Source organism: Ostrinia furnacalis, unplaced genomic scaffold (genome assembly GCF_004193835.3).
Source record: "Ostrinia furnacalis isolate ACB-3 unplaced genomic scaffold, ASM419383v2 OfSCF7454, whole genome shotgun sequence".
Lineage (NCBI taxonomy): Eukaryota > Metazoa > Arthropoda > Insecta > Lepidoptera > Crambidae > Ostrinia > Ostrinia furnacalis.
In genome coordinates, this window is record NW_021137693.1 from 1 (window position 1) to 26,734 (window position 26,734).

The 26,734-nt window shown below is 40.0% G+C and overlaps 4 protein-coding genes across 6 annotated transcripts; 3 read left to right on the forward strand and 1 right to left on the reverse strand.

Annotated features, from left to right (window-relative positions):
* The first annotated feature begins 470 nt into the window (after window positions 1-470).
* LOC114364627 (uncharacterized) lies at window positions 471-6,471 on the forward strand. The gene is made up of 8 exons (XM_028320850.1): window positions 471-885; window positions 978-1,053; window positions 1,277-1,512; window positions 1,605-1,858; window positions 1,945-2,065; window positions 2,241-2,382; window positions 2,476-2,613; window positions 6,220-6,471. The coding sequence occupies exons 1-8, from the start codon at window positions 698-700 to the stop codon at window positions 6,385-6,387; spliced, it is 1,323 nt and encodes a 440-aa protein (XP_028176651.1). The 5' UTR covers window positions 471-697; the 3' UTR covers window positions 6,388-6,471.
* A 152-nt stretch (window positions 6,472-6,623) lies between these two features.
* LOC114364628 (uncharacterized) lies at window positions 6,624-8,336 on the forward strand. The gene is made up of 4 exons (XM_028320851.1): window positions 6,624-7,180; window positions 7,265-7,413; window positions 7,491-7,602; window positions 7,958-8,336. Exons 1-4 carry the CDS (start codon window positions 6,906-6,908, stop codon window positions 8,106-8,108), a joined length of 687 nt encoding a protein of 228 aa, XP_028176652.1. The 5' UTR covers window positions 6,624-6,905; the 3' UTR covers window positions 8,109-8,336.
* On the reverse strand, window positions 7,761-20,972 carry LOC114364626 (uncharacterized). Of its 2 annotated transcripts, XM_028320849.1 has the most exons (12): window positions 20,568-20,971; window positions 18,839-20,463; window positions 18,422-18,541; window positions 17,824-18,017; window positions 16,732-16,928; window positions 14,839-14,921; window positions 14,493-14,567; window positions 13,687-13,766; window positions 12,708-12,795; window positions 11,446-11,654; window positions 9,557-9,692; window positions 7,761-8,057 (listed from the first exon to the last, which is right to left on the reverse strand). In XM_028320849.1, the coding sequence occupies exons 1-11, from the start codon at window positions 20,689-20,691 to the stop codon at window positions 9,569-9,571; spliced, it is 2,919 nt and encodes a 972-aa protein (XP_028176650.1). In that variant the 5' UTR covers window positions 20,692-20,971; the 3' UTR covers window positions 7,761-8,057; window positions 9,557-9,568. The 2 variants fall into 2 exon arrangements, with proteins under 2 accessions (XP_028176650.1, XP_028176649.1); XM_028320848.1 differs by lacking the exons at window positions 7,761-8,057; window positions 9,557-9,692 and adding an exon at window positions 11,138-11,357 and having other exon boundaries at window positions 11,391-11,654; window positions 20,568-20,972.
* A 150-nt stretch (window positions 20,973-21,122) lies between these two features.
* Rfk (Riboflavin kinase) lies at window positions 21,123-26,503 on the forward strand. 2 transcript variants are annotated; one of them, XM_028320853.1, is made up of 4 exons: window positions 21,123-21,188; window positions 21,396-21,537; window positions 24,165-24,316; window positions 25,839-26,503. In XM_028320853.1, exons 2-4 carry the CDS (start codon window positions 21,411-21,413, stop codon window positions 26,046-26,048), a joined length of 489 nt encoding a protein of 162 aa, XP_028176654.1. In that variant the 5' UTR covers window positions 21,123-21,188; window positions 21,396-21,410; the 3' UTR covers window positions 26,049-26,503. The 2 variants fall into 2 exon arrangements, with proteins under 2 accessions (XP_028176654.1, XP_028176653.1); XM_028320852.1 differs by having other exon boundaries at window positions 21,153-21,259.
* The last annotated feature ends 231 nt before the right edge of the window (window positions 26,504-26,734 follow it).

Sequence of the window (26,734 nt, forward strand, 5' to 3'; positions counted from 1 at the left end):
CTATTATTTATAGGGTCTTCAGCGCGTGTTTTGAACTGTTTTGCTCTAGAGTCAAGATAATCAACAATAAAAAAAATATTGTTGGTGCAAATAAAAATGTGATTGTGTGGCAAGGCAAACGCAAAACACACGCTGGAGACCTAAGACCCGTTTATACAATCCCTTTCCGAGTTGATAGATGTGTGCTTCTTCGTCCTACCTACTCGACTAACATTCGACTAAATTACTTTTATAGCTACAAATTTACGCGCCACTCCACTAAATTATTCGACCAGTGCTATAAAGGCTTATGAGCCTAAAAAAAGTGACGGCAGCGCCCATTTTAAGTATCAACTTTGGGTTATGAAGGGCCGGTCCATATTATTACAAGTCAATGGAATGGAACAGCTGATGTTGGACAGACTGACATCAACTGACATTTGCATTTTGCTGTCAAAGCCACCCACCGATTATTTTTAATGAGCCTTGCTTGTAATTGTTGTGTGGTATCAAGGTCCATGTGTGGTATTTTGAAAAACATTTCTTTGTGTACCTACTAATATTATATTTTATCTAATAAATTTCAGTTCAAGTCACAGAGGACATCTATCTGTAGTGACTAACACCAATATTATGTTGTGCGATACAATTTTCACCAGACTGTCCTAAAACCTAAGCCTAAAGTTGAAATATAATATAGCAGAGAAGATATTACAAAATGTCTTTACTAGATTTACCAATTGAAGTTCTGCTTCAAATTTTGTATGACTTAGAGCTAACAGATCTTCATAATCTCATGCTTACATGTAAAACTGCCAGAAATATCGTCATATCCAATAACTCAATTTGGAGGAATATTATTAAGTGCTGGAATCAAATGATTGTTCGTAACAGTACAGACAACAGGTTGGTATAGTTTATAATAGTACAAAAAGGTGATTTCATTGGTTTTCTAAAATAACAGATTTAAAATTTAATTTTTATTAATAATTTTGCAGTAAAATCAATACTCTTTCCATATATAACCAATTAAGGATTTCAAACAACTGGCGCAAAGGAATTTATAAAAATAAGGTAAGTGTACGGGATTAACATAATGTTCTATTTTAAATTCCTTTTCTTGAAGTGATGTCAAACATAAACTTTTTGGATATCTTTTACAACCAGTTGATATGAAGTGTTTGTTATGGCCCAAAGTTTAACTTGTAGAGAACACCATACTGCATTAAGTACCTAATTAAACCTAAAAACATAATTAGGTAATCTTACTAATTAACATTTATCACATTACTTGCAGGTTATCATTCAGCATAACACAAAGTACATGCCTTGGTTGTATTTTCACAACTCTCAACTGATTTTACTATCTGTGGGATCTGAATTACATTGTTATGAAGTAGATAGAAGAGGAACACTGCGTGGTGCCGCTCCTATTTGGAAATTTAAAGTGCCAACAGTTAAAAGGGGTGATATTCGCACAAATGATATCTCTAGATTTGTAAGGTCAGAAAATATTATATTTTGTGGAAATAGGTACGTAAGAATAAGATTTCATAATTATTTAAAAAGAAACTAAAGTTTTTCGTTGTAAATATTACATGTGTACAATTTTTTTTCAATTACAGAGATGGCAGCTCTACTGTGGCTCTATTGACACATCCGAAAAAAAGACCAAAACCATTATATTTCATTTCCAACTGTCAAGAGAGCGGAAAAGTAGAAGTGTCAGCTGTAGAGTTGGTTGCTAACTCGGAAAAGGTCTGTGCCATAACTGCCTCAATGCATAGCTCTAAACTATTGTTGTGGAATTTTAATAATGAAACATACTATGATGAAATAACTTCTTGGACAGACCCATCAGAAAATCCATCAAAATTTCGTAAGTCTATTTATTATACTATTTATGAACGGATGGAAATTCTGAATAAATGTGTGTACCTCTTAATTTTCCTACATCCTTTTTAGTCACAGAAATCGAGTTTCCCGAAGATATAGGAATAAGGTGCCTCAGCCTGCATAGTAGCAAGAGGAAAATAGCAGCTGGCCTCAATAGAAGTGTTATACCTGTTTTGATTGATATTGAAACGTAGGTGAACCTTTTGAACTCATATTTTTTGTATTGTATAAATGTAATTCTTATTCACTATCAATTTCTCCGTTATTCATAATTTATCATTATTTACAATTTTAATTATATTATGTATCTATGAAATCTCTATACATATTATTGTTTTTTTCTTAAATGTTCAATCTTTTTACAGGCGTAAATTTTTGTACAAACCCCTATTGGGTCGGTGTCATAAGCTATTAACTCGAGACATTAGGTGGCATGATCCGAATACGATTATATATGTAACAAACTATGGCACGGTGCACTATGTTGATGTGCGGGCAAAGAGAGTGGTGAGGCATTATTTATGTAATACTAACAATAACTACTTGGGACCTTTAATTATTTGTATGTCATTACTTATTACATTTCTCTCATCTTTATAGGTTCATGAAATGATGGACCCATTTCAAGCCTCATGTTACTGCCTCAAATCTGATGGTGATCGTGCAATAATTGTCGGCTCCTCAGAATATTCCCGCTGTGTTTTGTATGACATCAGAAAACATGATTCCCATGTTCAAGTAAGTAGTTTGTATGTAGAACTATATTTGTCTTTTCTATTTACAACTAATTTCCTCCCGCGATTTCGCCCGCGTTGAATTCAGTCTGTCATTTGATCATTATTTTATTGTGGAGTACATTTTTAACTATTAGAGATGAAACGGATATCCGGTAACTATCCGGTAGGCCGGATATCCGGCCTAAATTTACTATCCGGCCAGATACCGGATAGTAACTCACTATCCGGCCGGATACCGGATATTAAAAAACTACGACAATTTCCTATTAATAAAATGAAATACATTAATCTTTGAGGTAAACATTAATAAAATGGCTTATAATAATGACGGCTTTTATTTAAAGTCCAAAAAGTTACAAAAAGCCATAAGGCCTTTAAAAAAAACTAATTTCTTTTTCTGAGCTGTTCACTCTAATGACGAATTTTCATACATAAATAGTAAATATCTGTTAAGTCGAAATATTGCCAAATAAAATAGGCGATCTTTTTTTCACTGATGGTCTGATGTCATGATGCAGTTCAGTCAGATTACGCAGCAAGTAAACATTGAATAGCGAAAGTTAAATTATTAACTTTCGCTATTCAATCACACACTCACGATGGCAACCGAAATCGCCCGAATTGATCTGTCCCCTAGTAGGCCAGTAGAATTAGATTTTAAATCGGAAATAATTCCTACAAAAGATTTTATTGCTTTAATGGCTTCATTGGTTGCCCATTAAGACTCTCCTAGGTTTTCGACTTCGACGGCGTTGTGCTTAATAGGTGGTGGGGGCCCCCGAAAGGGGCGCTTATTCGGTTTTCCGGTTATACCGCGTAAAGGACTTACCCTATCGAAAAGTGGTCTTCCTGACGGTTGAAGGGCATTTAATCCTGCATTAAATAAGACCAAATTTATATGTTTTGAACAAACCGTTCTCGTGCAAATGTTCGGCAAAGTAGAAAATATGTGTATAATTAATGACCCTCTCCACGCCCAATAGCTCGTCACCCGTAGGCTCCCAAGCCTTGTAAAGGGTCGCCTTAACCAGCGTATCCCTGTCAAGGCTCACGAGTTGGATTCGCTTATCCTTGTTCGTCCCAGCCGTTCCTTAACTGCAGTTGCTGCACCTCTTCCTGGCACTCTCCTGAACGACTCTGTGTTACCTAATGTGGCTGCCCCTCTTCCTTGTACCCTCCTGTACGATTGCATTGCTTAGCCATATGCCTGGTCCAAGGTTCGACGCCACAAAATCAACTTCGTATGCGTGAAAATAGTTTAAATACTATTTTCCGTGCTTGCAACATTTTTCTTTACTGCTTCGCCTCTATTAGTCGTAGAGTGATTGTATAATATCCTATAGCCTTCCTCAATTTATGAGCTATTCAACACAAAAATAATTATTTCAATCAAACTAGTAATTCTTGAGATTAGCGCGTTCAAACAAACAAACAAAAAACTCTTCAGCGTTTTAATATGAACTTGTTGTTGTTGATTTTTGGCGTTGAACCTTAGACCAGGCATACGGCTAGGCAACGTAGTCGTGCAGGAGGATACAAGAAAGAGGGGCAGCCACAGTAGGTAACATAGAGTCGTTCAGGTGAGTGCCAGGAAGAGGTGCAGCAATCGCAGTTAAGGAACGGCTGGGACGAACAAGGATAGGCGCATCCAGCTCGTAAGCCTTGATAGGGTTACACTAGTTGAGGCGCTCCTTTTTAAGACTTGGAAGCCTGCGGGTAATGAGCCATTGGACGTGGAGAGGGTCATTAATTATACACATATTTTCTACTTTGCCGAACATTTGCACGAGAACGGTTTGTGCAAAACATATGAATTTCTTATTTAATGCAGGATTAAATGCCCTTCAACCGTCAGGAAGACCACTTTTCGATAGGGTAAGTCCATTACGCGGTATAACCGGAAAACCGAAAAAGCGCCCCTTTCGGGGGCTCCCACCACTTAAGCACAACTCCGTCGAAGTCGAAAACCTAGGAGAGTCTTTATGGGTAACTAATGAAGCCATTAAAACACTAAAATCTTTAGTAGGAATTATTTCCGATTTAATTCATTTTTGTGTTTAATTCTACTGGTCTATAGACAAGTGATAAAATCTGACATTCTACTCGGACTGATTAGATTTTCGAAAAGTGTGACTAGTCTAGTCTACTAAAATAGACCCACTGATCGCGTTCGAAGCACCTGTGCGGCGCTAAACTCGTCACGACATGTAACGAGACAACGGGCCAACTATCCGGCCGCCGGATATCCGGCTATCCGGCCTAGCAGCTGGCCGGATACCCGGTATCCGGTATCCGGCCAAACAACTATCCGTTTCATCTCATGATAATTATCTCCTAAAATATTAATTGAAAAATTTTAATTGAAATATTAACATGTAACTTTATAGGTATCCTTCCGTTTGGCCAAATTACTTTTCGCCAAATTTCACTTCGCAAACAACTTATCGCCAAAGTTTCATTTCCCAAATGAACTTTTAGCAACTGTACTTTTCGCAACTAATTCATTTGGTCAAATTATCATTTGGCCAAATTTTACTTGGCAAATGTTTATATAGCAAATGTTTTATGTTGCCAAATATTATATCCCAAATAATTTGTTTGGTCAAATTGACACTTCACATACTTACCCACCGTTACCCACAAATCAAAGTATAAGGCACATGATCATGGTTTTCACAAGAATTTTATGTAAAACATTGCAGAAAATAGTATGGTTGCAAAAAGTAGGTATTATTACAGAAAATAGTAGGTTAGGTTAGGTTAGAACAGTGACCCTTAATGCGCGAAGGCGAGCGAAGCGTGCCGCGGCAGCGGCCGCCGAGCGCTAGAATCACCTCTATTGTTAATAGTAGGTTAGGTTAGGTTAGAACAGTGACCCTTAATGCGCGAAGGCGAGCGAAGCGTGCCGCGGCAGCGGCCGCCGAGCGCTAGAATCACCTCTATTGTTAATGAATCGTTTGGAAATTTCGATAAAAAGAATGAAATAAGGAAATTAATGTAGACCAAATTTTATATTAACTACCCACTAAACAAAATACAAGCTAATTTGTATTCCATTCTATGCACCAATCAAATTATTTTGTAAATAGTTTATCGTGAAATATTTTTGCCTAATGAAACATTTGGCAAACCATACTTTGCCAAACAATAATTTGCTAAACAATAATATGCCAAAAACAACATTTGCGAATTAAAAGTTTGCAATAAGTTGCTTTGCCAAATGAGAATTTGCCAAATGAAAATTTGCGAAACGTTGTTTGCGATGTGATAATTTGGGAAACGTTTTTTGGCCAAACATTAGTAATCCAAATTTATAGTAAATAAGAAGTAGTTTCCATTTAAGTATAGGTTAATGCAATGGTGGTCTCCTTATCTTACTGATCACGCAAGGTTGGCGCCCAACGTGGGGTTTTTTAAGCCAGTTTTTTAATCCGTAGCTAAAGCAACCAATTGATAAACTTTGTTGCTAAATGTTACTGATGATCGGCTACCGATCAAAAAACCGGCGAAAAATCAGTCTTTCATTCTACATCACTTCATCTGTAACAACAGTAGGTATTTTGGCTTTTCGGTGATTCATCGACAATATAAAACTTGTTTGTTTCAGATGTATTTTACGCAAAAAAAGTCATCTCCTGTGTACAGTTTGGATTTTGATTCCACTAAGCTTATTGCTGCGGTAGATCGTAGCGTAGCAGTCCTAGACTACAATACCAGCTATCGTGGAATACGTGGAGTACGAGATTATTCTCACACTTTTGAAGTTATTAAATAGATTATTGACATTTTTCAAATTGCATTTGTAAGTAGGTATACCGGTATTATACTTAGAGATCATAATATATTTAAATATTATGTACGTGTGTTTGTTACTTATCTCCTAATCGGCTGGACTGATTTGGTTGAAACTTTGTACAGAGTATATTTCAATGGGTTCCTAGATGGATTGAAAACACAATTAAACCTGATAGGTGGCGCACCTCTCGGTATCGGGTTCAGCTAGCACCAGCGCCACACCATAGCATTTTAGAGTAACTAAAGCAAAGAATACTCATACTCCAAGAGAACTAAAGCCACACCACAGACTACTATTACGTGCTCTGTGCCACAGACAGAGCCACACTGTTTTCTGTCAAAACAAACAAACTGTCAAATATGTCATCCATGTAAAATGGAGTGAAAATCTAACCTCTTCAAAAATTTTATGTCTAGATTTATTTTTATGTGATGGATTGAAAGTACTGAATACGCGCTACTGCTTCTATTACTAGTCTTATCGTACATCTCACAGATATGTTTAGAAATAGACTCTTCAATATTTTCAAGACCGCTTGTTCGCGAGTGAATAGAAGGGCAGTAGTATACAAAATTCGTAATATTGCACCAGTTTCATTGGGATTACTTACTACGGCGTCGTGCGACGAACACCAAAAGGAGTACGAGGTATCTTGGGATGACGATAGATTAGAACATGAATTTTTAATTCGACAAGCAACTACAGTCAATGTGAATGCAGCTACTCAACTTCTTACTGTAACTTTAGTCGCCATTCAGGATACAAGTGAAAGGTACATCGTGATTATATGAAATAGCTATGCCCTCTATGTACATTTAGAGCGGCTCATTCTGTAGCAATTATTTTGTATGTGTAGATTACGAGAAGCACTGACAAAAGAGATATGCCTCGTGAAGCAAGCACTCGAGTGGGGAGAGTCTGGCACCCCACCACACCACTGGGATCAGCTGGTCGCAATAAGGGGATCGTTGTCTGACCTCAAGCACAATCTTAGAACGTTGCTGAGTATGAATGAAAATTTAAAAATTCAAAGATGTCAGATAAACGAGAATCTCCTCAGCTTCAATTTACTAAAATTACAGGTTATATGGATTATGCTGAAAAGTTAGCCACTGTTGCTGCTGAGATTTCATATTTGTCTGGCAACATTGCAGCTTCTGATGCCATCTGTGAAAGGATTGATCATGCTTGCAGGTATTTATTAATAGAAAAAGCAATTTTAAGTATTTCAAAAACATTTATTAAAGCATAATGTAATATTAAATCTAGCATTTTAAAACTTTTCTATTTTTTTACTCCATTTCTTGTCAGATTCAAATTAACAAATTGATTTTTATAAAATTAGGCATGATAATACATAATATAATCTTATTAATTAATTAAAAATCAACAAATAGTCACTTCTTTTGACCTTAAAACATTGTAGTAAGTATATTTAATATGTAACAAAATTCTAATGACAAAGTAAACAAAATAATATCTTTTAATTATTATGTTAAAACGTTTTATGTACATAGTATTGGCAGTAATGTGTTTACTCTCTCCCTAGGACGTGCAACACTCAGAAGCAGTTGACGCACGAGCTCCAACAGGAGAGCCTGGAGTTGCAACAACAGGCCATCGTCAGCTCGCCTGAACTCGAGCAGAAACTAAAAGAAGAGTTGGCAAATGAAAAAAAAACAAAAAAGAAGAAATCATAACAAAAATTATTTAGATTGAAGCTAATTATAATTTATACACTTAAAATTCCAGTTTGTACATAGAAATAGGAAGAGCAACAATAAAAAAAAATAAAAAATATGTTATCTTATTACTATAGGGTACATACACTTATTTTTATTCCTTTACATTTATTTATCATAACATCAAAGATTTTAAAATACCTACTGAAAGGATTATACTTTTAATATACCCTGAAATATTAGCTATAGTATAATACAACACACATACATCTTATAAATATTAGCTATCCACATTTAGTGTTGAAAATAACTAGTGAATTTGACTATCATTTACGGTCAAATTGGTCAAAAACTAGTAATTAACTGTCAAAAATGGTCATTTTCAGTCAGTTTGATTTCAGTAATAGTTTAGTACTTTTTTAAATTATTTTTTCTTAGATTTTGAGAATGATAAGTCTACAACTTCTTGATTAAAACAAAAAAGTGTTTATTACAATTAAACACTACAATGAGTCTACAACTTTTAATTGACACAATGTTTTGTAATGATTTATTGTGCTCTCTTTCTTTCCCTACGCAATTGTCACGCACCACGCTCTTGTAAGGCAAAATGGGAATGTTGCATCGCCGCACACGACGACTTTGATGCTATCTTATTCTCTCATAATAAAACAAAATAAAACGTTCCTTAATTTAAAACTCCATAAAATTGGGTAATAAATTATTTGGTGGGACTACAGTAATATTTGAGTCAAATTGACTGAATTACAGACAGTAAATGACTGGTTTATGACAATCGTGACTGGTCAGATTCGGTCATTTTACATCTCTATCCACATTCATCTTCATTATTAATAAAAGATAATAGACCAAAATAATCTCATAATATGTTAACAGTTAACAATTTTTAAGATTTTTACATTGAAGTGATTATGGTTAATTAGCCAAACTGTCACAGTCTCTCTATTTATTTCGATACTAAAAGTCTACTAAAAGTACTCGACCTGTAGTTGACTGGCAGAGAATACCACCTGGCATTAAGTCCGCCACACAAATAAATAAAAGGGTTAGTGTGAAAAGGTGATAGACTACCTAGATAGTTCTAGAAGTTACCTTCGTTTTACAGTACAGTTGGCATTATAATATTAAGTACGGATTTGATTGAAAAAAGCTGTTCCAATTTGCAACTTAACATTACTGATTGAGAGATCTCCTAAACTGGTTAAGTAAAATGTGAGTAAACAATACAGCTCATCACATAAATAATAATACACAACTATTGATACATTATTGATTATATCACTACTAAGGCTAAGTTGCACCAGCTTACTTTAACCGTAACTATAACCATAACCGGTGTTTCTGTATGGGGTTTGATAGACTTGACGTTTGTTAAAGTGATATGGTGCAACCCAGGCAAAGATTCCCTGCATGTACAGATATTTTTAGTTTGGCAACACAGTTACCTGCGCAAGAGCTTAAAACGTGGCGTCCTTGTTGAGATGCGTCTCGATGTCCACGCGGCAGATGGGGCAGTGCTTGTTGGTGCTGAGCCACTGGTCCACGCACTCCATGTGGAAAAGGTGCATGCACGGTAGTCGCCTGCAAACAACAGTCAAATTGTACTGTGAATTATTACAATAATAGATAATCTCAGACATGGATTTAGTGGGGAGTAAACCAGGAAGCCCCTGCTCTAAAGGGGCCCAAATGGTAAGAAGGGGGCCTTTGTGAAAAAAAAGCGCACTGTATTTACTTAACAATAATTAATTTGATTTGAAACAATTGCAACGCCGAGTGATACATGAGTCAGTCAGTGAGGACGTGGACCTTTTTTTAGAAAACTGTAACGTAGAGGGCGCTACAACAAAACTTTTTCGTTAATAAAAAAATTGTAAACCCGTGGTAGCTATGAATAAATAAATTAAACTAATACTCATACTGATTTAAACTTTATTTACCTGCAATCCGAGTGCACCTCAAACACTGAGGCATATCGTGCACTTCTCGTCTTGGTGGTGTGGCGCGGGCGCGGCGTAGGCGTGACGATACGTATGCCGTTTGATGAATGCCCGCGACGTCCCCCGTGCCGCCGCCATGTTGAATACTGACACGAGGGTGCCGCTCGAGCCCCATTGAAGCTCATCAATCCCTTAGATCGAGCCCCATTAAAGCTCATCAATCTAATCCCTTTCATGTGTACTAACCTGCAATCCGAGTGCACCTCAAACACGGAGAGGCATATAGTGCACTTCTCGTCTTGGTGGTGCGGCGCGGGCGCAGCGTAGGCGTGACGATACGTATTCCGCTCGATGACGGCCCGCGACGCCGCCATGTTGAATACTGACGCGAGGGTGCCGCTCGAGCCCCATTAAAGCTCATCAATCTAATCCCTTTCATGTGTACTAACCTGCAATCCGAGTGCACCTCAAACACGGAGAGGCATATAGTGCACTTTTCGTCCTGGTGGTGCGGCGCGGGCGCAGCGTAGGCATGACGATACGTATTCCGCTCGATGACGGCCCGCGACGCGCCCCGCGCCGCCGCCATGTTGAATACTGACGCGAGGGTGCCTCTCGAGCCCCATTGAAACTCATTAACCTAAAGTGTACTCCCTTTCAGTATACCCACCTGCAATCCGAGTGCACCTCAAACACAGAGAGGCATATAGTGCACTTTTCGTCCTGGTGGTGCGGCGCGGGCGCGGCGTAGGCGTGACGATAGTTACGTATTCCGCTCGATGACGGCCCGCCACGCCGCCATGTTGAATACTGACGCGAGGGTGCCGCTCGGGCCCCATTGAAGCTCATCAATCCCTTAGATCGAGCCCCATTAAAGCTCATCAATCTAATACCTTTCATGTGTACTAACCTGCAATCCGAGTGCACCTCAAACACGGAGAGGCATATAGTGCACTTTTCGTCCTGGTGGTGCGGCGCGGGCGCGGCGTAGGCGTGACGATACGTATTCCGCTCGATGACGGCCCGCGACGCGCCTCGCGCCGCCGCCATGTTGAATACTGACGCGAGGGTGCCGCTCGAGCCCCATTGAAGCTCATCAATCTAATCCCTTTCATGTGTACTAACCTGCAATCCGAGTGCACCTCAAACACAGAGAGGCATATAGTGCACTTTTCGTCCTGGTGATGCGGCGCGGGCGCGGCGTAGGCGTGGCGGTAGGTATTCCGCTCGATGACGGCCCGCGACGCCGCCATGTTGAATACTGACACGAGGGTGCCGCTCGAGCCCCATTGAAGCTCATCAATCCCTTAGATTGAGCCCCATTAAAGCTCATCAATCCCTTAGATCGAGCCCCATTAAAGCTCATCAATCTAATCCCTTTCATGTGTACTAACCTGCAATCCGAGTGCACCTCAAACACGGAGAGGCATATAGTGCACTTTTCGTCCTGGTGGTGCGGCGCGGGAGCAGCGTAGGCGTGGCGATACGTATTCCGTTCGATGACGGCCCGCGACGCGCCCCGCGCAGCCGCCGCGCGACGCTCCGCCGCGTGCGCCGCCTCCGCCGCCATGTTGAATACCGACGCCAGGGTGCCGCTCGAGCCCTGCATAAGTAAATAAATGAAAACATGAATGGATGAAGGTGATATGTCGCATTTTCCCGGGTTCGATTCCAAGTGGGGGCAGATTTTTCTGTTCGGTTTGGTTGGTGGTAGGGCTTGTTCTAAGTCCGCCTGGCTAGCTACCACCATCTTACCTAAGTCTGTCGCCATAACAGCAATGTTAACAGCATTGTTGTGTTCCGGCAGTTAGAGGTAAGATAGCCAGTTCCTCCGTGGTTGAGGATTCCGGGTGAAGCTCGCTTCCACCTTCGGCCTGATCGTCACTTACCATCAGGTGAGATACAGGTCAAGAGCTTCCTCGTTGTGGATAAAAAAAAAAAAAAAAAAAAAAAATTTTGGATTTTTCAAGAGAACCTTAGATTAAAACAAAAAGGGAAGATACGGCACTAGCGTCTCGCAGGCGAGCTGCCGAAATTAGGAGCATGCACACAAATTCGCTTCGGCGCGTTAACTGTTACCCGGTTTCCATCAAGGCAGCGCAGCGGAGATGTATTTTGAATAACCAATCAGATTTTATTCATTAAAGGAGAATGAAATCGGATTGGTTATTCAAAACATTTCTCAGCCTCGCTGATTATTATATCTCAGCTTGGGGTTCTTCGTTCTGTCTCGCTCACCGAATCGACAAACGAAGCACAGCAGGGCCTATCTTTATTGCAATGTAAGCGCGTACCGTATCTTCAATTTTTGTTTGAAGCTATCATCATTTCAGCCATAGGACGTCCACTGCTGAACATGGGCCTCCCCCAATGCTTTCCATGTTGGTGGACGTCCCGCGGTACGCGGCCTCCATTCCAGAACCTTTCTGCCCCATCGGCCGTCAGTTCTGCGTACTATGTGCCCTGCCCATTGCCACTTCAGCTTGCTAATCCGTCGGGCTATGTCAGCGACTTTGGTTCGTTTACGGATCTCCTCATTTCTGATTCGATCTCGCAAAGAAACACCAAGCATAGCCCTCTCCATAGCACGCTGTGCAACTTTGAGCTTCTCTATAAGGCCCATAGTGTTTGAAGCTATGGTAGTAACAAAATATACCATCGGCTGGATGGAGATGTGCAGGTGCGGCGTCGCCTGGTGCATCTGCATGTAGTGGTGCAGGTGGTGGTGAACATACTGCCCGTCGCTGCAACAAACCAACAGTAAGCACATACTCGCATTGCTATGGGCTAGCAGAAGCGCTTGTTCCCAACGAGTCACACTAATATCAAGATAAAAGAGCGTTCATTATAAAGAAACAATGTACAAAATACATAAAAATCTAAATAAAAAAAAAAAGTAATATAAAGCGTACAGTAAGAAAATACAGATTAACAGGTAAGGGTGTGACTCGATGGGCATTTTTTCCCAACGACACGGTTACTCGTTTTGGTGTGACTCGTTGGGAACAAGCGGCTAGAAGGCTTATAGAACATCGAGGAAAGAGTTAAAACAATAGAAAAACAAAAAATAATCACAGATTTCGCAAAACAAAAAATAACAAAATTAGAGAAAACACTAATAATATACCCTGAGAAAACAGTCGGTCACTGCTATAAAAATAATTGGATAGCGGACAAACTAGTCCAAGAGCCCTTAAAACGTGGGACAATGGAACTTAATTTAATTTATTGACAGTCAATTTCTTCATTTTAAAGCTGCGAAAATTTTAAATCTTAGAATTATTAATAACCATGGTGGACAAAAACTAAATGTAACATTTATCATGTTGTTAAGAGATTACTTGATATTTGTTTAGGTAATAACTATGCAATTATTATTTGTTGTAACACTAAAATCGGGTCCAACTATCGGCCAACTAAAAATCGCAGGTCTGCGCCTAGGCTTAAAAGGAGCGCCTCACTAAATAGAACTGTCATAATCACCTTCTTACGATGTATGGACTATAGTTTTAATAATTAATTTTAGTTTTATTTCTTGTATGACACATCAAGATGAAGCAAATCTGTGGAATAATTAGGCATAGGCGATAGGTGCTATTTTGCAATGAAAAATATGGCCTGATTTTCACACTTACTGGATCCTGTGTGCGGGAGGTGCGCCCCCTGGGTTGTTGCGGTTGGCCCTCAAGTCTCGGGGCTCAAACTCATCTGGGAACTAAAAAAAACAAAATTTAATTTAGAAATGTAATCATTTATCTTCTTACGCACGAAATAATGCGCTGTAGGAAGGTGCAGGTGACAATGTGACATGTGAAAGTCCCATCAGTGACATTGACAGGGTGCGCCACCGTCAATACCGGATCGCTGGTTCTGATTTTTGCCATTTTCGAAAATTTTATGTTGAACGATGGTAGCGCCTCCCTGTCCCTTCATTGGTTGGGTTTTTATGGCGGTCAAGCTGTAGATCCTGGCTACACAGGAGTTGCAGTAGTGGGAACGAGAAGTGAGAATAGTCCCGTAGCGCCTCCCTGTCAATGAGTTTGGTGGGACAGTTAAGTTGCAAGCTTCTCGTCCATCGAAGTATTAATGTTAAAAAGAAACCACATTAATACAGGTACAAGTGGGCGGGGCACTTAGCTCGCAGAACTGATGGCCGCTGGGGCAAAAAAAATCTCGAGTGGCGACCACGAGCCGAAAGACGTAGTGTGGGCAGGCCTCCCGACGATCTGGTGAAGGTCGCGGGAGGTGTCTGGATGTAGGACCGGTCTTTGTGGAAATCCTTGAGGGAGGCCTTTGTCCAGCTGTCTCATTCGGCTGAAACGTACGAACTAGTTCAGACGACGGCACGTTTGCCATAAGATGAATACTTTTATGCAGTTGTAATACGTGCTATATTGCAACGAAAATTTTGTCCGCTGATAAAAAACCGTTAGATACGTACCGAGCTGGGAGGCGGCATGTTGTAGGTGGAAGAGTAGCCGCTCACGTTGCCCATGGTGCTGCGACGCTGCAGTTCCTAAAAAACACATTTATTATTAAACTATTTCTTTCGCAACTAACTCCCGGAGACATGATCATCGGAAATATGCCTTTTACTGAACAACCTATCTTCTGTCAATCCTTTTAGATTTTGGTATTGCTTTTTATAATAGGTACGAAATAAGTATCATTCACCCTGACACTTGTGTGACCCCACGTTGGCGCGTTGAAGACAGTCGTTATAATTTTGGAACAAAATATTTCTTCATTATTAGTAAGATATTAATGCATCTTATGCAAATACTTACGAGCATGTGGTGTTGGCGATGCCATAGCCGTTCGTGCACGATGTAGGGCGGGGCGATCGACATGACCTCACGCCGGTCACCCACTGCAGAAATATTATTATTGTTAAAACAACGTCTGTACGTCTGTATTTACACTTAAAATTTATACGCGCACTATTATTATTATTTATGTATGTATATTTTATGCAGTATAGGTTAGTGTCCGTGACTCTCACTCGGCATGGGGCACACTGAAAACCAGCGTCGTGGCTTCCCTCACCGGGGGCCACGGCATATGCTGAGTGGGGTCCCATTGCGATGGGCATCGCTGTGCGACAGGGTGGCACTGCTTAGTTTACTAAACTTGCTCATTCATTGTATGTTTTATGTCACCTCTGTCTTATTTGCTTTTTTTTTTATTTCACCTCTTTTGTCTTTTGTGATGTCCATGGCAATAAATGTTTCTTTCTTTCTTTCAACGCAAAGCGCGCTCTTATCCTATGAATACTAATTTCTAAATCCTTGTATTGCAATTGGTTTCCAAACAACAACTGTAAAGGTTACCAATTCTATAAAATGCTAATAAAAAGTTTGTAAAATGGGACGAATCAAAATTTAAATTTCGTAATTTACTACAAAGTCTAATTTGACGAAGTAACAAATTATGGGTGTTTTTAATATCGTACGGATTTCATCTGAAATCGTACGGAATTACGCACGCGGGATTGTCCCGCATGCGTGACACTCGTGTCATTTTCATACAAGTATTCATTGGGGGTGTTTGGCCGAAAACATAATTATTGTAAGAGCTTATAAGATTAAAGTTATAAATAAACCAATGAGGGTTTTCGCGATTGAAAAATCCACCAGATGGCAATACGTAGACGGGAGGTCCAAATGCTGCATGATTGGTTATTTTTGACATGACATTGACAGATATGTCAAAATCCACCAATCATGCAGCATTTGGACCTCCCGTCTACGTATTGCCATCTGGCGGATTTTTCAATCGCGAAAACCCTCATTGCCATAGCGATCGCCATTTTGCTTACAATAATTTCTACTTTCGGCCAAACGTGCCGATTGTAATGTGTGGAATGCGCACGTGGAGAGTGGGGGGATCTCGCATTTGCGATGAAATCTGCACGATAGCTATTAAAACACCCTAAGCCTAGGCGCAGACCACCAACTTTTAGTTGGCTGATAGCTGCTGTTGGGCCCGATTCTAATTTGTATGAAGAATCGGCCGATACCAAATCGGTGTAACGTGCGATCTTTCATGCATCTCCATACTGATTAACAGCCCGATCCAACTATCGGCCAACTAAAAATCGGTGGTTAGGCCAGGCCTGTTCATCTCCGCGAGTTTACATTGAAAACAAAACACGCACGATGGCCCACCTACAGGACACTATTCGACAAGGCCTCACATACGAGCGAACATTGACTGACGCACGCGTATTCTTGTGTATGATGGAAGAAAATAAAGAAAATGGTGTACTAAATACTGTGCAGTATTTAACTGCCTAAATAATAATAAAAACACAGAATGTACTTTTTTAAGTTGCCTCAAGACACTGGGAGGTAAATAAGTAGTTAATATTATTCATGATAATTCATGCTAAATCATGTATTTCCTCCGCCATTTTCCGCAGTTTGGCACCTCACGTCACATCATTTTACCGAAGTCAGCCCTATAGCTTCGGCGCAGTGCCGATCACTGACGTTTGTCAACAAAATGGTGCTTGACTCTTGAGACAGGCTAAATTACACCATATTGTTAATGACATTGAGCATACATTTGTTTAAATACCTTCGCGAAGTAAAACTTTTGTACGTAGTACTTATTATTATTCTGTGGTTAGGCTAAGATCAACAACAACAACAACTATGTAACATGTGAATATCACTCACTGTGCGCAGGCGGCGCGGGCGGGTTGTACATGTTGTAGAGCGGCGGCGGCTGCGTGTGCGTGTAGGCGTGCGAGCCGTGGTGGCCGGGCGCGCCGTGCACGCTCGCCCCGTGCGCCGGCGGCGCGTGCGGCGCGTGGTGCGGGTGCGTGCAGCAGCAGCCGCGGCACGACACCAGGCAGTTACCTTCTGTTGGCCGGCTGCAAACATGTACAACATTGATGCTGAGTTGCGCCATCTTACTTTAACTTTGACTAACGTCAAAAATCTGTCAAACTCCATACATAATGCATCGGATTGTTACGGTTAAAATGTGGTGCAGCAACTCAGGCTCCTCTTTAAGCTGACGTCGGTCACTGAACGTCAGCCTAAGAGGAAATCAAGCCATAGGGATGTAGACCAAGGATGTTTATCGATTGACACGGCGCATATCCTAGCCCGGCTGGTTTAGACACAACGACAATAGCACAGTTGCGGAAATCGACGTAGCGGAAAAACGTGCGCAGCACCAATTGATCATCATCTAGGATGCCTCTTTGCCACTCCCGCTGCTACCTCGCATCGAGTGAAAGGGATGGTACGATCCACGGAGCTGCAATAACTCTTCTATGGCTGTGGCTACGGCAGTGCGTAGTGCGGTGACCAGTAGGCCTAAGATGCGCGCCGTGATAACTTTTATCGACGTCAAAATGTATGGGCATAATCGATAAAATGGCGTGATAACCGCTTATCGCAGCGCGCATCTTAGGCCTACTGATGTGGCGAAGAATCGCGCGCAGCGCCGTTTGTTCATTTATCTAAAGCGCCTCTCTGTCACTCCCACTACTACTTCACATCGAGTGAAAGGGATGGCACGACTTACATGCATACAATGTCCGCATTCGGCGGCTGCACATAGACCGGCGTGTTGACGTGGCGGAACAGCGCGCGCAGAGCTTGAAACGTCATCGTCTAGTTAGAGTCTTGCTCTATCACTCACGCCGCTAGCTGGCATCGAGTGAAAAGGATGTCACGATCCACAGAGCAGTATCACCTCTTACCGTGTGCCTTACGCCTGCCGTCGAGTGAAAGGGATGGCACGAAGGATAATCTTACCTGCGTACGATGTGCGCATTCGGCGGCTGCGGCTGCGGCGGCTGTGGCGGCTGCGGCGGTTGTGGCGGCTGCACATAGACCGGCGTGTTGACGTGGCGGAACAGCGCGCGTAGAGCCGGCTGGTCGTCCAGTGCCAGGGGCGCGTCCTCCTCCTGCGGCCGCTCAGGCGACGCTGTGAGATCTATCACCGCGCGCTGGAAGAATTAATTGTGTAATCAGAACCATGTCAGAATTCTAATAAATAAGCAAACGTGTTCAATCAACGCAATAAAGGCATTCTACTTTAGGCCAGTTGTTTATTTGAGTTTTAAATGTTGTAATTTTGTAATAAACTTGGTATAAAACCGGAAACAGACACCCCACTTGTTTGTAACCAACAAGGGGCTCTTAGCACTACATTTGAAAAACAATCCTATACTTTTATACACATATTTCCAAAATATTATACATTTATACTTACCTAACATTCCAACTAGTTAGTACATAACATGAAGGAATGTTATAAGGAATCATTCAATCTTCATCACTTTCAATTACAAAAAACTGATTGCAATAGAATGACATAGCAATAATTTAAACAATATGGTTGGACTCTTACAGGATTAGTGTCTTCTCCAAGCACTTGGACATCATCATCAGAACTGGAGTCAGACACCCAATCCAGCTGCAGGTCAGGGGCCGACAGCACTCCCGCTGGTACTGGGTTGGTTTGGACTTCCTATGAGGAAAAATAATAAGAATAATGAACATCAAGTTGAAGTCAAGAATTAATCAATATGATCTCTGTTTCAATACTTTGTAAAATGCATTTGACCATCTATTTTATAATTAAGAGCGCTTTCACATAAGGGCGTTAGTAGCGCGATTGCAGCGCGGCAGCGGCGTCTTTATAATGTGAAGACATGCATCCACTGTCACATAGTATGAAATTTTCGGCAGCGCGTCTGTAGCGCGTTTGTCGCGCTGCTAAATCGCCTAAATGTAAAAGTGCTCTAATGCTAAATTAATTATTTACCTGATCACAGTTATTGTTTGTTCTGGCTTCTGTTTGAGTAGTCCTCCCCATACTAGTACCAGGTTGGGGTGATTTTACTTTCACCCTCCTATCTCCCGCGGCATTTACATCACAACACCTTGCATCAGCTCTCTCAGTTTTGACAATGACGCTCTGAGATCGTTCTGGAATCTCATGAGATTGACCATTTGACGTCCCTGGTTCAATTTTCACCCGAGCCTGGTCTGTTGCTTCAACCTTGACGATAGCACTAGATATGGGTACAGACACACTCTCCTCTGTTATCTGTTGTTCTTCAGATGGCTGTCCGGATTCTTGTTTGATTGTGCCTTGTATTCCTGGTTCCTCTTTAACTTGTGACCAGGACGTATGTGAGGTGCTAGCTACGTGATGTTGGGAACACTGCCGATAAAGTCTATGGTGGTGATGGTAGTGGTGGTGGTGGTGATGAGATCCATTTTGATGACTAAAGTGGTTGGGACTGTGCCTTTGACATTCACTGACAATAGAATGGTTGTGGGCATACGTACTGCCGTGGTGTGCTCTGCAAACACAGGTGCTTCTGTTTGCACAGTTACAACTGTGGTTTTCTTGTTTTATGTGCATGTTGTTGTTTGTGTTACAGTTATGGTGAGCCCTATGGTTGTTTTGTTGCCTTCTGTTACAGTTGTGGTGTTCAGGCACCACTGCATTGCTCTCAGTGTTGGTGTCACCTGCTGCTTGAGTAGTGGCTTCAGTGTGGTCATGTGGCTCTCTTTTGATGTCAATCCTTGGAGAGGAAGCATTAGGATAACTGCAATTACCTCTAGAAACAGACACATCAGCATCAGACCTATTACCCTGATGACCGGCACCATTGCTGCTACATAGCCTTTTCCTGGGTACAGGAATATTGTCTTCCTCGTCTGAACTGACTTCAATAAGACTGGAACTGGTCCCTTCATTTTCTCTTGAGTGTCTCCTTCTAGGTGATATGTTTAGCTTACGACTAGGCCTCTCCAGTGCCTGTGGTTGGTTACTCCTCAAGTGATTTCGGTCTGCGGTATTGATATGATTATTGTGCATTGTGGGAGGCTGCACGGAATCAAAATCCATTGCAACAACAGAGCTATTTTCTTCCCCTTGTGGTAGATTGTAAGAAATAGGATGTGGTGCGTAGTTTCTATCATCACCAAGAACTATTACATTGTTGGCATGGTAGGGGGCAAATACATATTCCAAACCAGGCCTTACACCAGACCCAGGATAGGGTTGATAATTAGGGTAGTAGTAGCCTCTCTGGTTCACGGGTTTAGGTTGGTATCTGATATTAACATCAGCAAATCTCTGGCCAGTCAGATTTCCATTTTCCAAGTTGTTCCTTCCAAGAGCATAATCTAATGAACTTGAACTGTCTGGTAATGGCTGGTATTCTTCAGGAACAGGAGTGTGAGAAGAGCCTGGTGGTGCCACTGAGGTCATATTCAGTTCATAAGCCTGAGTGGGTGAAGTAGAATTGACATAGTTGGAGGAGACAGGTTTGGATGACACCACGCCGGCAGCAGAGGGTGGTGCTTCTGTAGATGTTGGGAGCACTTCCACTTCATCATCACTCTCAGCAAAAAGAGCTTCACACTCCATTTCCTCTGCAAAATATAGAAAAATCAGTCAGAGGAAATCGTAAGTCAAACAATCTTTCTTTTAACCCCATGAACCATGTATAGTAGTTTAAAATAGAAGATATATTTACCATTTCTGGGAGGATTATCAGAAGCAGATGATGTGTAAACAGTGTCCAGGATAGCTGCTAGGGATGATGGACCGGGAATATCCCACGAAGATGATTGATCACCTTCGTATCCCTTTTCGGTCATTGTATTTGTTAGTGTTTTCCCGTCATAATGTTCAAAACAGTGGGATATGCCACAATGGAACTTCAACTTGTTTGCAGTCAACAAACATGGAGTATTAGGTTTCACAATATTTACGCCATACTTAAACTAATGAATTACTATTTCACGCATTGTAAACACATATTTTGAGTTCTATTTTGTCCACAAAAGTAGTTGAAAACACTGGAATTCCACATGCGATCGAGAAAATGCGACATTCATGACCAAAATTTACAACAAATAAATGTTGCCATTTTGGAAAAAAAAAGTTGTGGCCAAGAAATCGTGTAATATACAGAGCAATGATAATTCCAGAACTTAGAACTAATTTTTACAAACGTATAAGGTTATTTTCCTTTGCCAGTTTTAATTTTTTTTTAATAAAATGTCAAATAATAATGTTTTGTTTATGTGTCAAATTACGAAAGATGCAGGAGAGTGGCAAAAATTACATTTTGATTTAATATAAATTAAAACAGGTAATATTGCAAATAATGTAATGTAGCTGACATTGCTCGTAACAGTTTTCTCCTATAAATAATTTCTTGAGGTTAGTTTACAAACATAAACCTTTTATTCAACTTCAAAAAGTATTCGAAGTATCACAACATTCTCAACTGTTGTGTTATCTTTCGAGTGTGACTAAATTGTATTTGATCAGAGGTCACATTTCTGTTACTTCACAGCGATCAGTCGTGTTCATGCGCTTGTATCAAGTGTTGGTGAATAAGGTTAAAGCTATGTCTTCCAAACATTTGCCTTTATTTTTGGAAGGAGAAGTTGTTAAAGGCTTTGGAAGAGGATCTAAAGACTTAGGGTGCCCTACAGGTAATATTATATTTCTTATTTTTATTTATTATTGAGTTAAGAAGTTTTTAAAGCATGATAAAAGAATATTCAATTTTAGTTAAACTCTACTACTTCTTCACCCACACTTTTATGTTTCAATTGAGTTGAAAGAAAATAAAATTATTAAAAGAAACATAAGAAGACATGAAATTATGCTCATAAAATTCATTTTCTGAGTAGATGATGTCAGTTAAATTAGAACCATGATTTTTTATGTCTAGACATAATTTTAGTCATTATTGAGGAGAGCACAATAATGTTGTATCAAATGTACTGCCCCAGTAACCTTGATCAGTATTCTGGCATAAGTACCTACTTACATACATAGTTAATTGCTTTACTGGTTAAAATTTTCCAACATTGTGTGATATTACGTTGAAGGACAAGTAATAAATTATGAAATATATGCAGTTTGATAAACTTTGGATTGCTGGATGTATTTTTGTGAACTATTAAAAAACATATTGACTTGTTTGTGTTAAAAAGTCCTTATGATCTTTACAAGTAAATTATTTAACTTAAATCATTATATTATTAATTATGAATGTCTAAGTTTTCTTATTTTTTAAATATGATTATTAGGTAGTTACTTGATTAAAACTATTATCACTTAAAATAAATTGTCCTTAGGTTAATCTTCTATGATTACAATCCAAGATTAAACAAATCTTTATAATGTTGCAGTTATATTTTGACATAGTTTTGTAATCACAATGTACACCTTTATCATTACTTTTTATGTCAGAATGTAAATGTACCATGAACCATCAGCCTATTATTGAAACAAGTCACAAAGAATTGTAGTACTCTTAAACAAATATTGGTTTAGTGAACATAATTGTTAAAATATGTACATTGACTGATAACCCCATTAACACGAGTTATGCAAAGCTGATGTGTGAGTATTCAGTTTAACTCCGTGATAATTGCAAAATTTTACAACCAAGTTTTTGTCACATCTATACCAATATTATAAATGCGAAAGTAACTCTGTCTGTCTGTCTTGCTTTTACGCCTAAACCACTGAACCGATTTTGATGAAATTTGGCATCCCAGGAAAGGAAGTCACGGGAAAGGACATAGGATAGTTTTATCCCGATTTTTGAAACAGGACGCGCGCAGGGCGAAGCCGCGGGCGGTAAGCTAGTTATTTATATTCTTTTAATGCTATGGCTATAATCAATAATAAATAAATGCGTCTACTTGCATATAAGTACTCGTACAGCAATAAAAATATTTAATCTTTGAATGAATTAGGTACTTGTATTGTAAATGTTATAAATTCTTGAGTATTAGTGATTGATTACATTAGTGTGTAAAATTGGTAAGAAATCGTAACTCTAGGTATACTAAATGTAAGTATTCGTTCGTTCATCATCAGCCAAATGACGTCCACTGCTGGACAAAGGCCTCCCCCCAAGGATTTCCACTGGGCCAGCGCCGCCCGCAACCAGGTGATCCAGGCACCTCCCGCGACCTTCACCAGATCATCGTTCCACCTATTCACTAGTGGGAGGCCTGCCCACACTACGTCGTCCGGCTCGTGGTCGCCACTCGAGAACTTTTCTGCCTCAGCGGCCATCAGCTTTGCGAGTTACGAGCCCCACTTCCACTTGATTCTGCGGGCTATGTCAGTCACTTTGGTTCTCCTGCGATTCTGCTCATTTCTGATTCGATCACGCAGGGAAACTGCTCTAAGTTAGGTCAAACGTGATGACCCGTCTTCAGATGTGCTTCAGACATTTAAGCGACAGCTCTGTAGGTATTCCGCAGTCCGCCAATAAACACTACTTACTTATCCTACTAATTCATTCGATACTTTTATCCATAAATGGAGTGGTTGTTATGATAAGCATGTAATCTTTTTCAACGTACAAAACATCTCCACTGCTGGGCGAAGGCTTCTTCTAAAGATTTCCACAATGATGACCGATCCTGCACCTGCGCTGCCCGCCTTCAGACGATCAATCAATATAGTCAATACTTCGTCGGGCCAACGAGTACCCATAGGTGAATGTCGATCAGATGTCGCGGTAACATTGTTTGAGCTACGAAGACCCTTAGTATCGGGTCTTTGTAGGGAAGACATAAGACAAAATACCTAGGAGTTGCCCGAGTCATTTGTCACACACAGCTCAAATAACGGACTCTTTCATCGGTGACTTCATTGTTTTAGATGTAGGTATACCTATTGTTGTTAAGACTTAAGCTAGATAATAAATAATACTTAGATTACGTTCACGTGCAGTCACGACTTAGTGATAATATTTTTTGTAATAAATAAAACATCATCTGCCGACACACCCAGACTAGAATCTGTTTAGAAAACATATAAATGTACCTGACAAAGAATCGAACCCGGTACTCATACACTTAGGTTTTGCGCTGTCGTCAACTACCTACATGAACTTTGATATCGAAAAGTATTTAATAAAATTTTATGTAATCTATTAATATTTATTAACGATTTAGTCGCTTCTCAAACTAAATTATAAATAAACAACTTGAAAAAATTGAACTGCCTAAGGCGAGAATCGAACCCACAACCTTTAGCTTGGCGGGCGACTGCTCTTCCATCTAATTTATTTGTAATCAATTTATTTCAGCAAATTATCCTCTGAGCGTGGTGCAGGCATTGCCCGAAGGCCTGCAACCCGGCGTGTACTATGGCTGGGCGCAGGTCGACGCGGGACCCGTGTACAAGATGGTGGCCAACATCGGTTGGTGCCCAATGTACGGGAACAAGGAAAAGTCTGTGGTTAGTATACCCACTACTCATTATAAGTAACTAACATTAAGCCTAGACGCAGACCAACAACTTTTAGTTGGCCGATAGTTCATTCTGGCTGTATGGAAGTGCGCACATCACATTATACCAATTTGGTATCGGCCGATTCTTCGAAATTAGATTCGGGCATCGGCCAACTAAAAGTAGGTGGTCTGCGCCTAGGCTTAAACTACGGAAATACTCTGTTAACCCTTTAACTGGTGTACTTAGAGAAATACATTTTTCATTGGTTTTGATCCTTATGTTGTCTCAATAACGTTCAAAATACATATTCGCAACAATTCAGCCACTATCAGAAGGTTTAACATTTATCACGTTAAAAACTACTTATCGCATTTCGAAAGTACAGATTGCGGATCCTGGAGAAGGACAGACTATAATGTGCATGTGGTGTGTTTGTGTGTGTGAGGGCATGGGCCCTGTTTTAACAACAAATGGTTGTTAACTCTTTAAAAATGTGACTAGATATGAGATCGCATTAACTAATGAGGCACCAATGTGTTACAATCGTGTAAAGTTTACACAGTAGTTTACAGTATTGGTTTGTACTGTAAACAAATACATAACTAATTAACGAGGGAAGGGGTCATCCATAAAGTACGTCACACGTAAAGAGGGGGGGAGGGGGTTGACAAAGTGTGACATGGTGTGACAAGGGGGTGGGAGGGATCCTAAGTTTCGTGACATCACATTTCAATTGTTTCAAATATTTGATATAATGTTGATTTCATAAAAAAAGTACTTAATTTAAATGGAAACAAAACTAATTTCGGAACTGCCGTTAATTTAATAATTTTTCGATGTGAAATTGCAAAACATGTGACGTCACACTAGGGAGGGGGGGGTCTCAGAAATGTGACCACCTGTGACAAGGACGGAGGGGGGGTCTAAAAATCATGAAATTCGTGTGACGTACTTTATGGATGGCCCCGAATGACGTCATGATAAGAATCAAATTAGTTATTCAAGGCAGTGTCTCATGTGATGTGACTGTTAGATAGACGCCGTGTAAATAAATAACGTACCATGCGATCTCGAGTTGAATGAAGCTTTTATCCTGAAACCTGTGGTATAGCTTACTTTACATTACGCCTGCGCGATATCTTCATTCAATGAAAGGCTTTGAGGTTCTGAAATGCCACATGCCTCTGCGATATCATCATCATCATTTCAGCCATAGGACGTCCACTACTGAACATAGGCCTCCCCCAATGACTTCCACATCGCACGGTTGGTAGCGGCCTGCATCCAGCGCCTTCCTGCTACCTTTATCAGGTCGTCGGTCCACCTTGTGGACCTCTGCGATATATTCAATAAAATAGATACCTAGGTACATTTCAGTTACGATTTGAATAGAATTATGACTAACTGGGTCTATGTTACCGACAAGCAAAGGGTTGTGGGTTCGTTTCCCTGCTTCAATAAGAATTTTCAAGTTAGGTACTTTAAAAATTTAGAGGGTTCAAAAGTTATAATATTCTTTTGTTTTCAGGAAACGCACATTTTTTCACACAAATTCGACGAGGACTTCTATGGATCTAATCTCAAAGTGGCTGTTACTGGATATTTACGAGGGGAAATGAAATTCCCATCTTTGGAAGATTTAAAACAACAAATTAAGCAAGATATATCCGACGCCGATCGGCATTTAGAAGAATCTAGCGCAAAAGACATATTAGGCCACAGTTTTTTCACCTCTTGATTACCTACATCTCCTGTGCATCTATGAATGTTAATCATACAGGTACCTACTTATCATAGTAGCAAGTATTTTATTCCACCTACATGAGTAGGTATGATTTATAGAAAAATTATTATATTTATTTTTAAATGACTTGTTATTTAATTGAAAGGTAGTGTGTAACGACTATTTGTCTTGATTAACGTCATCATCGTAAAAGTAGTGTATTTTGGCGGTCATAACGAATGATACGGACTTAGTTATCCTAATTCTGCATAATACCTAGCTTAACCTAGACTGAAAGTCGTACTTAAGAATGTATTAACTCTCATAATGATGATGTATTACTGTAAATAAATAAGATAATAATTGGCCTTGTGATATTTCACCTCAAATAAATGTGTCAGTTCACAAGAAATTATTTCTAATGTAATTATTACTATTTAAAGGTGATAATAAAGAACCACTTTATATTATGCAGTAGTTTTATTTCTATTTGTAAAATACATAAATAAATGAGTAATTATTGTACCTAGCATAGCAGCTAGACTTTACCTTTCGGCAATGGTGTAGACATGTATTGTAGTGGTAAAAATTTGCAGAGGTTAATGTCCATCATTGTCAAAAAAAAAATTGAGTCATCAAACTAATATTTGATTGAATCAGTTAAATTAATATATACCATTTTGTTTAAATTATAAATAGAG